We start from the raw sequence: 13,746 nt of genomic DNA, 5'->3' as shown, positions 1-13,746 counted from the left end.
TATGTGTTCATGACGCCAGTGTGGTTTTCAGGTTCCGGAACACCACACGTCCAGATTCTCCGCTATCCCACGGGCTAGTAGTGAATAAAGAGTCAACAACCAGTCATGGTCAAACGGAGGCTTTACTGAGTAGAGGACAGATGTAATTATCTTCACAGCTAAGGCCATATTTCCCAGAGAGGTGGCCAGGACCCAGAGGACCTCGCAGCTTGCTGGACCAATAAACTTGTAATAAACTTGACTGGCAATTAGACTTGACTGTGGTTGCTGTCTCAGCAAAGACTTGTTCTCAGAGCAGTTGGTAGGGTCTAAGAGAGAGAATTGCAAATGGCCACCCCTTTATATAGGGGGGACTGGACTAAAGCCCATTGGTCAAGCTCTGGGTCATAGGTGAAGCTGGTGCTCTCTGTGAGTACATGTGACAACAAAATCATGTGACTGCATAACATAACATGTGACAAACTTACACACAGGTCCTTGAGACCTCCCACAGGTCCTTTATACTATCCAGACATAGGGATCCTGTCTATACATTAAAGTGACATACACCCCTGACAACCTGACAAGGCCTACAGGTAGTACAGGACAACCTGTACTGGGACTTGACAGTGGCAGCCACCAAGAAAGGGTCCTATAGGGTACAGTTAAGGAGGGGGGATACAAAAGTGCGGGAACGATTAACCCTGCAGAGATAGGAGCAGTATCCACCAGAACCCCCCAGGGGAAGAAAACTACCCTACTTAAACACAGAAGAGGAGGGAAAGGATCCAAGACCCCCCCCCCCCCATCTTAAAGGAACAGAAGGCTCATGAGTTAGGGTGTCCTATTGGCATTCATCACTGTGCCCCTGCAGTTATACTTTTGAAGAAGGTTTGATCTGGTGCATTGGGTCACTGGAGTGCTAGCACTGGGCCAGTAGACTGAGAAAATGTCTATAGGTGGGGCCCTACGTAAAGTGGTGGTGGTTTTGAGGGCAAGTTGTAGGAAAGTGTTGGATTGAAAGTGGTTTAGGAATTGATCCTCTCATCTTTGTTCAGTCATTGATCAGTAGCCATAAAGCCCAGTTTGCAGCCCTGGAGCTGTGTGTGTCAGGCTGAGCACCCAGGCAGAGGTGGATACAGAAGAACACACTAGTTTAATGGACCTCCTGGCATTGAATCGATGTTCATTTACATACATACATAGACAGTCATAAACAATCATTGTGTCAGGCATCACAACTATTGAATATCACCAGCTAACATCTAAATTGTCAGGAAATGTATTGGAATCTTCATTATAGCATTATCTGAATTTGTGTGTTTGTTTTTCTCATCATGACAGATAAGTCGTAACATCATATGGCATGTGAACATATTGTTGTAAAATGTACAATAGTAAAATGTACAATAAAAGTATTGTAAAATGACTACATATCACTATATCCATGGCCAATATGCACTGGTGTCTCATGTCTTCCCATTACATGCTGTTCTCTTGGCAGATTTGGACTTGAATCTTTTCTCCAAAGAGTATCTGCTGCTGTCTTGCTGCATAGGGGAAGGTTCTGAAGTTACCTGCTGAATGGTTCTATCAGGACTTTTCCTAGTGCAGACAGACGCCCTGTATTGTGTTTGTCTATACAAAGCTCAGATCTTCTTACTGCTTTTATACTTTGTGCACCCAGGTCCTGCGATTAGGGCATGGACCTGAGCACGTAGTCTCACACTGTATCCTTCTTGCTTTCCTCAAATACAGTAAAATGCAAGGGTATATGATTGAATTGAAATGCACCCATTTTTAAAGGGGTACTCCGCCCCTAGACATCTTATCCCCTATCCAAAGGGGATAAGATGTAAGATCGCAGGGGGTCCCGCTGCTGGGGACCCCCGAGATCTCGGCTGCAGCACCCACCTCAATGGCTTCCGGCAACGCTGGAGGATTCGGATCCCGACCACGCAAGCGAAAGAGTGTGACGTCACGACTCCGCCCTCGTGTGACGTCCCGCCTCTCAATGCAAGTCTATGGGAGGGGGCGTGCCGGCAGTCACGCTCCCTCCCATAGGCTTGCATTGAGAGGGCGGAGCGTGACGTCACACGGGGCGGAGCCGTGACGTCACAACGCTCCAGCCCCGTGATCGACAGTAATCAGACCCGGAGCGAACACGCTCTGGGGACTGATTTTAACGAGGTGCGGCGTGCAAGATCACGGGGATCCCCAGTGGCGGGACCCCCGCGACAAGGCATATTATCCACTATCCTTTAGATAGGGGATAAGATGTCTAAGCGCCGGAGTACCCCTTTAACTGGAAACTTTCTAATTTAATCATAAAGAATACAAAAAAATATTCTTAAACATTCTTCAATAACTCCACCTCCTTCCAATATTTCCATTCCCTTGTGAGTCACCAGAAAAAAGGAAACTTGTTTCTATCTTTTGCTTCTATTTTAACTTCCCTGGCGGTATGATTCTGTCTGGAAATTTGTACCAAAAGCGGTACAATTTTTTGCACTGAATTTCACATCTCCCCCCCCCCCCCCCGCCCATTTCACATCTCCCACATCACATTCCCCCTCCCTTGTCACATTCCCCCTCTCCCTTGTCACATCCCCCCGTCACATTCTCCCCCCCCCCCCTCCTTGTCACATTCTTCCCCCTTGTCACATTCCCCCCCTTGTCACATTCTCCCCCTTCATGTTACATTCCCCTCCCCCTGTCACATCCCCCCCTTGTCACATCCCCCCCCCGTCACATTCCCCCCCTTGTCACATCCCCCCCCTTCATGTTACATTCCCCTCCCCCTTGTCACATTCCCCCCCTCTGTCACATTCTTCCCCCCCCCCCCCCTTTCTCACCTTGTCCTGCAGTAACATACACTAGGTTTGCCGGCAGATTTCAAACCTAGTGTATTTGCTGCAGAACAAGCCCTTTCCCCTTCAGCCAATCACAGGCTTTACACCACTGCGGCCTGTGATTGGCTGAAAAGGGAAAGGTCCTGTAAGATGAATAGAGCAGGGACCAGAGCGCACGGAGGGGAACGACATCTTCAGGGACCGGGACTAGGCGAGCAAAAGTTTTTTTTAATTTTACTACTTTTTCCTTTTACACTTAGCTCAGTGTTTTTCTAACAGGGGGCCTCCAGCTGTTGTGAAATTACTACTCCCAGCATGCCCGGACAGCCTTTGGCTGTTCGGGCATGCTGAGAGTTGTAGTTTTGCAACAGCTGGAGGCACCCTGGTAGGGAAACACTGACTTTTAGTATTTTTCTTTACCTGCTCTGGCCGGCCCCCGCAACGGGAGCCGACCCGAGCAGGTAATCGCATGTTTTCCCGGGGGCCGCATCGCTATATCGCATTGCTTTTGCGATATATCGTGCAGCCCGGCCGGGAACTCTGCAATTCTACCCCGAGCGTGACTCGGGGTTACCGATCCTGGCAGGGAAAATTAACCCCGAGTCACGCTCGGGAATACCGCTCAGGAGGTTAAAAAGGACTAGTACATGAGTTTTTTTTTTCCTCCTATACTCTTTTAATCTTAATGTATTTCTTTGATGCATTCCTCCATAGTTAGAATTAGGAAAGAAATGCAGTGTTTAAATGGATCATGTGGTTTTAAGAAACTTTTAAATTGGTCGGGGTCTGAGTGTTCAGACCCAGACTAATCAGTAGAACGAGCCAGGAGAAATGCAAGATCAACCGTTTTACCATATCCCTATGACATGTCGAACATTTTTGGAAAATTTGTTTCAAGTTTTGCTATTAACAGTACTATTTCTACTCTCAATTAATATTTGTGTCTGTGAAGCATATCCATAACACCCTATTTACAGCAACATCATTTCACCTTATTTTCACCAACAAATGACATACAGTCTTCTTTGCAAAGTTATTCGCAAGATAAATTTTTCCCGTACATTTCTGGGTTAAAACCAAGGAAATGAAGGGGAAAATAATACCTCAGGTATAAGGAAGAAATGTATAATGTTACCGATACACATATAAAGTCAGTTATTTTGCAGCATAGATAAGTGTAATTTTTCATGTACCAAAATGCTGAGTCTGGAGCTAATAGTATGTACTGAGTGGTCATTTTCTGTAACTTAAAGGGTACCTCTCATCAAAAAAACTTTTTGATATATTATAGATTAATGTATGCAGAATAACTTCACAATTGCATGTTATTAAAAAATATGCTTCTTTCTATTTAATTTTCCACTTTGAAGAAATGACCACTAGGGGTCTCCCTACCAGTCCTGGCAGCAAGCATTTCAGACTCATGCTGGAGTCCTAAACACTACGAGCTGCCAGTCTGCTTTGTTCACAAAGGAGAACACTCAGAGCTGCCAGCCTGCTTTGTTCACAGCCTGTTTGGCTGTGAACAAAGCAGGCTGGCAGCTCTGAGTGTTTAGGACTCCAGCATGAGTCAGAAATGCTTGCTGCCAGGACTGATCGGGAAAAATACAATAGAAAGAAGCATATTCTTCATTAACATGCTATTGGAAAGTTATTCAACATTCATTAATCTAAAATATATCAAAAGTTTATTTGATGAGAGGTACCCTTTAATTCACTAGAAAATTTACATTATCTTTATCTAAATGTGTCTCCTCACAAAATGTCATCTCACAAAAAATAAAAAATAAAAATAAAAAAAAAACATATCCTTTAGTCCAAATAGGTGCACCACAGTAAAGGTTTTACCATCTTTTAGTGACGAAAAAATACCAAAACTCATTTTTTTTAAACATATTAACTAATTTAAACTATTCAATCATAGCAAACAAACTCATGAAAAGTTATCTGTAAATATTGTTACTAAGAAACACTAAACCTGGTCACACAAGCCCGCTGACCGGATGATGAGCAAATGGTGATGTTGTCCCACTCCTCCTGATGGCAGATGTTGGAGGAGATAAGGTTTAGTTTTTGGGGAGAGAAGCTGCTGCTAGAAAAGTCGGGCAGCTGCTTACCACCCTATCTATTGAAAATGTATATATGCTCAGTTAAATGTACATGTGTACTGTGGAATTGAGAGAGATATTGTAGCAGTCGGCTGATCAGATTGTCTGCTGGATCTTGTAACAAATAATCATTAGAACAATTTAATAAACAATTAATTGAAGAATATGTGATCCAGACAATATAACTTTTGTTTTGCTATTTACTGGTGTTCTTGGGGGCAAGAAGAAGTTAAAGGGGTATTCCAGGAAAAAACTTTTTTTTATATATCAACTGGTTCCAGAAAGTTAAACAGATTTGTAAATTACTTCTATAAAAAAAATCTTAATCCTTTCAGTACTTATGATCTTCTGAAGTTAAGGTTGTTCTTTTCTGTCTAAGTAATCTCTGATGATGTGTGTCTCAGGAAACGCCCAGTTTAGAAGCAAATTCCCATAGCAAACCTCTTCTAAACTGGGCGGTTCCCGAGACACACATCATCAGAGAGCTCTTAGACAGAAAAGAACAACCTTAAATTCAGAAGCTCATAAGTACTGAAAGGATTAAGATTTTTTAATAGAAGTAATTTGCAAATCTGTTTAACTTTCTGGAGCCAGTTGATATATAAAAAAAAGCTTTTTCCCGGATAACCCCTTTAAGCCATCTCCAAAAAAAAAAAAAAAGTTTTCAAAAAGCTAGAGATATTTAACTACTCAATCATAAATTATTGAACATTATGACCTCTGCCCCTTCTGGAAATCCAATGCATCCTATATACAGCACACTCTACTGTTCAGATCTAACATTTCTGCAGTATTTGCTTTGTTCTGCTCCAATGTTTCTTTTGTCCCTTTGACATTTTTGGTCCAAACATCCTAACTCAGTCCACATCTGTGTTCTGCAGATGCTATTCCTTCCCTCCTTTTCTTCATATAATGCCTTAAGATTCTTGCTAACCATTTGATCCCACACATCATTCTCAGTCCTTATACAGTGATCCCTCAACTTACAATGGCCTCAACATACAATAGTTTCAACATACAATGGTCTTTTCTGGACCATCGTAACTTGAAACCAGACTCAACATACAATGCTAAGGAATCAGCGAAACGTGTCAATGGCTGGAAGAACCGACCAATCAGAATGGATATTTCACTGGTAAAACCTGTGTATTCCTAAAGCGTATGCACTGACTGGTGTCTGGTAGCGCCCCCTACAGTACAGGGAAGTATTACATGTTCTGTACTCTGTACCTCTACCAGGGTTAGCTGCTCCTTTGGACACCAGGTGAGGGCGGCTCCATTTTCCTTTTTTTAGGACATTGCATGTTCTTTACAGGACCCTGAAGAAGCGCCTGTCCTCTACATAGACCAATGTTTCCTAAAAAGGTTGCCGCCAGCTGTTGCAAAACAACAACTCCCAGCATGCCCGGACAGCCTTTGGCTGTCCAGGCATGCTGGGAGTTGTAGTTTTGCAACAGCTGGAGGCACCTTGGTTGGAAAACATTGTAATAATCAGTGATTTACAGCTCCCAGCAGATCTTTCTTACTTTTATATGTAAGGATTTGCTTTATCTGTATTAGTTATCTACTTATTTATCTTTAATCCTCCCTTTTTCCTATTTTTTGGATGACATTTTGGGGCTTCAGAACCAATTACGAGGTTTCCATAGAGTTATGGTCTCTACATACAATGGTTTCAACATACAATGATCGTCCTGGAACCAATTAATATTGTAACTTGAGAGACCACTGTAGTTTCTAATGTTCTGGATTCTCTCCCTTTAAGCCATAAGAGCCTGTAAGTCATTGGTATTTTGGATATCAGTATTTGATATTCATTGATGTCAATATATTTGATATTCATTGATGTCAATATATTTGATATTCATTGATGTCAATATATTTGATATTCATTGATGTTAATATATTTGATATTCATTGATGTCAATATATTTGATATTAATTGATGTCAATATATTTGATATTCATTGATGTCAATATATTTGATATTCATTGATGTCAATATATTTGATATTCATTGATGTCAATATATTTGATATTAATTGATGTCAATATATTTGATATTCATTGATGTCAATATATTTGATATTCATTGATGTCAATATATTTTGACAATTTTCAGCTGTCACATTAAAGTCACTTAATTGTTCTTAGGCTATAGTGTCCTAGTTAGTGGAAGATGTAGGATTATTACGTCTCTGAAGATCCTTCAGCCGAGAATCTAAGTAACAGTTCAATGTATCTAAGCCGCCACTTTCACCATTAATGTAGTAATTTAATCTAATGACTATAAAAGTCTAAAATACTATATACAGCCACCAATTTGCTCTTGTAAAACCTAGTATTTATTCTTGCTATAAAGCACTTAAAGGGTAGCTCCCACCATCCTATTTATTTATTTTTTGCTAGCCCGTTCGCCCCCCCCCCCCCCGCTACGGCACTAGCCTGTTCCCTCCTCCACCTCACCCCCCACCCCGCATACCCCGTTCCCTCATTACACTTGCAGTTACTGCAGAGTCCGGCAGCGGGCGTGCACGGACAGCAGTGGCAACGAGGCAGAGGCGGCGATGTGTGGGAGGAGTGGCCTCCCAGCCAGTGGCCGGGGAGCCAATGCGCTCGCTCCTGCCTGTCTGATTGACAGGCAGGGAGCGAGAGCAGCCTAAATGAAAAAGGACTGATTGCCACTCCAAAATCAGTCCTTTTTCAGGCGTGACGTCACATCAGGCTGCAGCCGGCCACTAGGAGGGTGACACCTAGTGGCCGGTTTTCAAACGTAAAATTCACTCTCAAAATGAAAAAATAAATAATGAAAATATATTACTGATATGTTGTAGTACATAATTACTACAACATATCAAAAAATAAAGTTGGTGACAGTGGCCATTTAAAAAACACCAATTCCTAGTAAGTCACTGTTTGCAGAATCTGATACATACAGTAGAACATTCCACATTTCAGGAATGTCATGTAATCTTTCCTTTACATTTACTCTGGATAGGGGATCATTGTGGAAAGCTGTGTATGGTCCCTGCTGGGGATCAGGTAGTAGTTCTTTGTAGCTTCTTTGCCTCCAAAACATGCTGCCTTGTTGTCATGGTTCCATATCTCTCTATGGGAATGGGATAGTTAGATGCTGGGGTGCTTGGGAAAGCTGAGTATCAGAGCAAAGCTGTGTGCTGGACTCCTTCCCTGCAGGCTTTTATTTAGTACTGAGACTACAGACCTTCTTCACTCACTATTTTAGAAGCGCATGTGGGGGAGGGTCCCAGCAGGCAGAGCTTGTAGGAGAGAAGAAGAAGAAGTCATTTGCTGGGGGCACTCGGGGCACAGACTCAGGTCAGGCTGGGTCGGGCTAATCATCCATGCGGACACCGGTCATAGCAGCAAACAGGAGTCTAGTTATCCAGAGCGAAGAGCCGCTGCCTTGTCGACACTTCCGCTCACATGCTCGCCCCTCCCTCCAGTGTACCCCCCCACACACACAGTGTGACTGCCCTGCTCACTATATCAGTATATACAGTCTATACCAGCAGACAGCTAGGGAGGGAGGGGACGATTTATTATCACACAGCATCACATAACCCACACATGTTAATTGAATTGCACAGCCCCCCCTCCCTCCCTCTCAGGGTTTATTGATCCGTTTGTGACGTCACTATCGATAAGTTTTGCGGAAGAAAAAAAAAAATCAAGTTCACGCCGCTCAGTCCCGGGGTGACCCGGAGACTTGTGCAGGAGCTGCAGCTGCACTTTGGGGATTACACAGCATGTCTTCTCCACACTGGGATTAAGTGAAGAGGGAGAGAGGAGACATTGGTCCAGCGCGGAGACGGAGTGCAGCCTGAGCAAGGTGGCAGAGAAAAGAATCCTCACACAGACAATATCGCTTCAATAGCCCCCAAGATGGCTGCCAATGTGGGATCAATGTTTCAATATTGGAAGAGGTTTGATCTGCGGCGGCTGCAGGTGGGTGAATGGGGTGCTGGCACCGGGCCAGTGGAGTGCCAGGGTGCTGAGAAGCGGGGCTCTGGGTGATGGGAGGGGGGAGGGGAGGAAGTGTTGGATTGATAGTGTATTAGGAATTGATCCTCTCTCTGCCTTTGTTCAGTTCAGTCATTGATCAGCAGCCATAGAGCTCAGTGTGCAGCCATGGAGCTGTGTGTGTCAGGCTGAGCTGCCCGGGGACAAACACAAGTTTCCTGGACCACTTGGCATTGAATTGCTGTCCTGTCTGGGGGGGGGGGGGCACTTCTATCCATATATATGTGTGTGACAGCTATACTAGTGACAGGGTATCATTGTTACCTATGTATACAGCATGCAATGTTCTTTCTATGTGTCCCGTATCAGTAGTGGGGTGTTCAGGACCCTGGATATAACTTCTCGCTGCATTTTAGGGACTATAGGCTCTTCATAGAGGTCAGAGAGGGATGCACAGCTGGATGACTTACTAACTATGAGTGATCCCATCATTAAAGAGTGGTCATATGGGGTGAACTGTGTATAGACAGACTGTGAGTGCCCAAGACTGCCCATACACCTGGTGCAATAGTGACCCTTTATAATTGTGCCTGGCATCATCTACATATGACCATCTTATACAGTCTTAGGACATTTCTTAGAAATGTTCTTCCATTGATTATTATGGATGTAATCTGAATGTCTATCATAACACCACATGGCATATTAAACATATAGACAACTGTAATCTGATCATGGGCATTATCACACTGTACATCACTATATCCATGGCCAGTATCCACTGGTGTCTCATGTCTTCCCATTACATGCTGTTCTCTTGGCAGATTTGGACTTGAACCTTTTCTCTGAGTATCTGCTGCTGTCTTGCTGCATAGGGGAAGGTTCTGAAGTTACCTGCTGAATGGTTCTATCAGGACTTTTCCTAGTGCAGACAGACGCCCTGTATTGTGTTTGTCTATACAAAGCTCAGAGCTCAGATCTTCTTACTGCTTTTATACTCTGTGCGCCCAGATCCTGAGATTAGTGTTCCCAGATCCTGAGATTAGTGTGCCCAGGTCCTGAGATTAGTGTGCCCAGGTCCTGAGATTAGTGTGCCCAGGTCCTGAGATTAGTGTGCCCAGGTCCTGAGATTAGTGCGCCCAGATCCTGAGATTAGTGTGCCCAGGTCCTGAGATTAGTGTGCCCAGGTCCTGAGATTAGTGTGCCCAGGTCCTGAGATTAGTGTGCCCAGATCCTGAGATTAGTGTGCCCAGATCCTGAGATTAGTGTGCCCAGATCCTGAGATTAGTGTGCCCAGATCCTGAGATTAGTGTGCCCAGATCCTGAGATTAGTGTGCCCAGATCCTGAGATTAGTGTGCCCAGATCCTGAGATTAGTGTGCCCAGGTCCTGAGATTAGTGTGCCCAGGTCCTGAGATTAGTGTGCCCAGATCCTGAGATTAGTGTGCCCAGATCCTGAGATTAGTGTTCCCAGATCCTGAGATTAGTGTGCCCAGGTCCTGAGATTAGTGTGCCCAGGTCTTGAGATTAGTGTGCCCAGGTCCTGAGATTAGTGTGCCCAGATCCTGAGATTAGTGTGCCCAGGTCCTGAGATTAATGTGCCCAGATCCTGAGATTAGTGTGCCCAGATCCTGAGATTAGTGTGCCCAGATCCTGAGATTAGTGTGCCCAGATCCTGAGATTAGTGTGCCCAGATCCTGAGATTAGTGTGCTCAGATCCTGAGATTAGTTTGCCCAGATCCTGAGATTAGTGTGCCCAGGTCCTGAGATTAGTGTGCCCAGATCCTGAGATTAGTGTGCCCAGGTCCTGAGATTAGTGTTCCCAGGTCCTGAGATTAGTGTGCCCAGATCCTGAGATTAGTGTGCCCAGGTCCTGAGATTAGTGTTCCCAGGTCCTGAGATTAGTGTGCCCAGGTCCTGAGATTAGTGTGCCCAGGTCCTGAGATTAGTGTGGCCAGGTCCTGAGATTAGTGTGCCCAGATCCTGAGATTAGTGTGCCCAGATCCTGAGATTAGTGTGCCCAGATCCTGAGATTAGTGTGCCCAGATCCTGAGATTAGTGTGCCCAGATCCTGAGATTAGTGTGCCCAGATCCTGAGATTAGTGTGCCCAGGTCCTGAGATTAGTGTGCCCAGGTCCTGAGATTAGTGTGCCCAGATCCTGAGATTAGTGTGCCCAGATCCTGAGATTAGTGTTCCCAGATCCTGAGATTAGTGTGCCCAGGTCCTGAGATTAGTGTGCCCAGGTCTTGAGATTAGTGTGCCCAGGTCCTGAGATTAGTGTGCCCAGATCCTGAGATTAGTGTGCCCAGGTCCTGAGATTAATGTGCCCAGATCCTGAGATTAGTGTGCCCAGATCCTGAGATTAGTGTGCCCAGATCCTGAGATTAGTGTGCCCAGATCCTGAGATTAGTGTGCCCAGATCCTGAGATTAGTTTGCCCAGATCCTGAGATTAGTGTGCCCAGGTCCTGAGATTAGTGTGCCCAGATCCTGAGATTAGTGTGCCCAGGTCCTGAGATTAGTGTTCCCAGGTCCTGAGATTAGTGTGCCCAGATCCTGAGATTAGTGTGCCCAGGTCCTGAGATTAGTGTTCCCAGGTCCTGAGATTAGTGTGCCCAGGTCCTGAGATTAGTGTGCCCAGATCCTGAGATTAGTGTGCCCAGGTCCTGAGATTAGTGTGCCCAGATCCTGAGATTAGTTTGCCCAGATCCTGAGATTAGTGTGCCCAGGTCCTGAGATTAGTGTGCCCAGATCCTGAGATTAGTGTGCCCAGGTCCTGAGATTAGTGTGCCCAGGTCCTGAGATTAGTGTGCCCAGATCCTGAGATTAGTGTGCCCAGGTCCTGAGATTAGTGTGCCCAGGTCCTGAGATTAGTGTGCCCAGGTCCTGAAATTAGTGTGCCCAGATCCTTAGATTAGTGTGCCCAGATCCTTAGATTAGTGTGCCCAGGTCCTGAGATTAGTGTGCCCAGATCCTGAGATTAGTGTGCCCAGGTCCTGAGATTAGTGTTCCCAGGTCCTGAGATTAGTGTGCCCAGGTCCTGAGATTAGTGTGCCAAGATCCTGAGATTAGTGTGCCCAGATCCTGAGATTAGTGTGCCCAGGTCCTGAGATTAGTGTGCCCAGGTCCTGAGATTAGTGTGCCCAGGTCCTGAGATTAGTGTGCCCAGATCCTGAGATTAGTGTGCCCAGGTCCTGAGATTAGTGTGCCCAGATCCTGAGATTAGTGTGCCCAGGTCCTGAGATTAGTGTGCCCAGGTCCTGAGATTAGGGCATTGACCTGGGCATGTAGTCTCACACTGTATCCTTTTGCTCCTTCTTTCTTCATATAAGGTGCTGAAAGGGTTCTCACTCAAGGGTACATGACTTGCCTATTACTTGGGGAGCTGGTCTACTGATGTTGAGCCAAAAAAATGCTGCAGTTAATGTGTGTGTGTGTGTGTGTGTGTGTGTGGGGGGGGGGGGGGGGGGGGGTGAAGTACACCCCACTTTAAAAGCTGCTTTGACTTCGTCTATGATAATGTCATTTCTGTGTATGCCTTTACTATCACATTCTATTCATTACCTAAACATATACAGTGGTCCCTCAAGTTACAATATTAATTGGTTCCAGGACGACCATTGTATGTTGAAACCATTGTATGTTGAGATCAGAACTCTATAGAAACCTGGTAATTGGTTCTGAAGCCCCAAAATGTCATCCAAAAATAAGAAAGAGTGAGAATTAAAGAAAAAGTAGATAACTAATATAGATAAAGCAAATCCTTACATATAAAAGTAAGAAAGATCTGCTGGGAGCTGTAAATCACTGTCTATGCGAGTGTTTCCCAGCCAGGGTGCCTCCAGCTGTTGCAAAACTACAACTCCCAGCATGCCCGGACAGCCGAAGGCTGTCCGGGCATGCTGGGAGTTGTAGTTTTGCTACATTCTGATTCCATTCAGATTGGTCGATTCTTCCAGCTATTGACATGTTTCGCAGATTCCATAGCATTGTATGTTGAGTCTGGTTTCAAGTTACGATGGTCCAGAAAAGACCATTGTATGTTGAGGCCATTGTAAGTTGAGGGATCACTGTACTTATAATAGGATCCCATTCTTCCAAAATTGTATAGATTTGTTGCATTTTGTCTTTATTGTATTACTTCGTACAGCAATTCTGTACATAACAATGCATTAATGTTTGTTGATGTATATATGTATATACATCTATCTATGGTATTGGTTTATCCAACTACGCATATGTATGTAAATATCTATCTATCTATCAATCATCTATCTATCCCTCTTATGGGTGCATATGTATTTAGTCTGGTCTGTTATATACATGTGTGTTTCTATAAATATTTATCTCTAAAGGTATAATATTATTATTTCCATGTGCTACAGTAACTAAGTTTAGATAAAATGATCTTTGCATCCAGGGAATGCTTCTGAAGCGGAGCGGATCCCAATATATATATACAGGGCTTGTTGTTTTTGCAGGGGAGTGCATTGTTTTAATTGTCTTCCTACCCTGTGATGGGAACTGGTAACTGTATTCCCTGCTAATGTTTGTAAATCAGACCTGGGCATTCTCAGGGCAGCAACTCTTTCTTTCTGATTGATGTTGTGTAACATAAGGAATGACAAGAGCATGGCAAACAGATATATGAGAAAGCAGGAGCAGGGGGCTGGCTGCGATCCTCCTATTGTTATTCAGGTCTGGAGGATTGCAGCTTGCCCTGGTATTTGGATTCATTCATCCCTGAATGTCACTTAACAACATTTTCATTAAGCAACTAATATTCAGTGCTCTAACCTTTAGTCCTCTTGCTTTTAGCGCTGTGATT

General features: G+C 44.3%; 1 protein-coding gene across 3 annotated transcripts in view; it reads left to right on the top strand.

Moving 5' to 3' along the window:
* The first annotated feature begins 8,340 nt into the window (after window positions 1-8,340).
* Window positions 8,341-13,746, top strand: part of CUX2 (cut like homeobox 2) — a 467,974-nt gene continuing 462,568 nt past the window's right edge. Inside the window, exon 1 of one of the 3 annotated variants that reach the window (XM_056536471.1) lies at window positions 8,341-8,905. In XM_056536471.1, coding sequence (XP_056392446.1) covers window positions 8,853-8,905 — 53 coding nt within the window. In that variant the 5' untranslated portion in view covers window positions 8,341-8,852. The remainder of the gene's footprint in view (window positions 8,906-13,746) is intronic. The other 2 variants (XM_056536490.1, XM_056536479.1) reach the window with 2 other exon arrangements.

Source organism: Hyla sarda, chromosome 1 (assembly GCF_029499605.1).
Source record: "Hyla sarda isolate aHylSar1 chromosome 1, aHylSar1.hap1, whole genome shotgun sequence".
Classification (NCBI taxonomy): domain Eukaryota; kingdom Metazoa; phylum Chordata; class Amphibia; order Anura; family Hylidae; genus Hyla; species Hyla sarda.
This window is presented reverse-complemented; position numbering and strand designations above follow the sequence as displayed.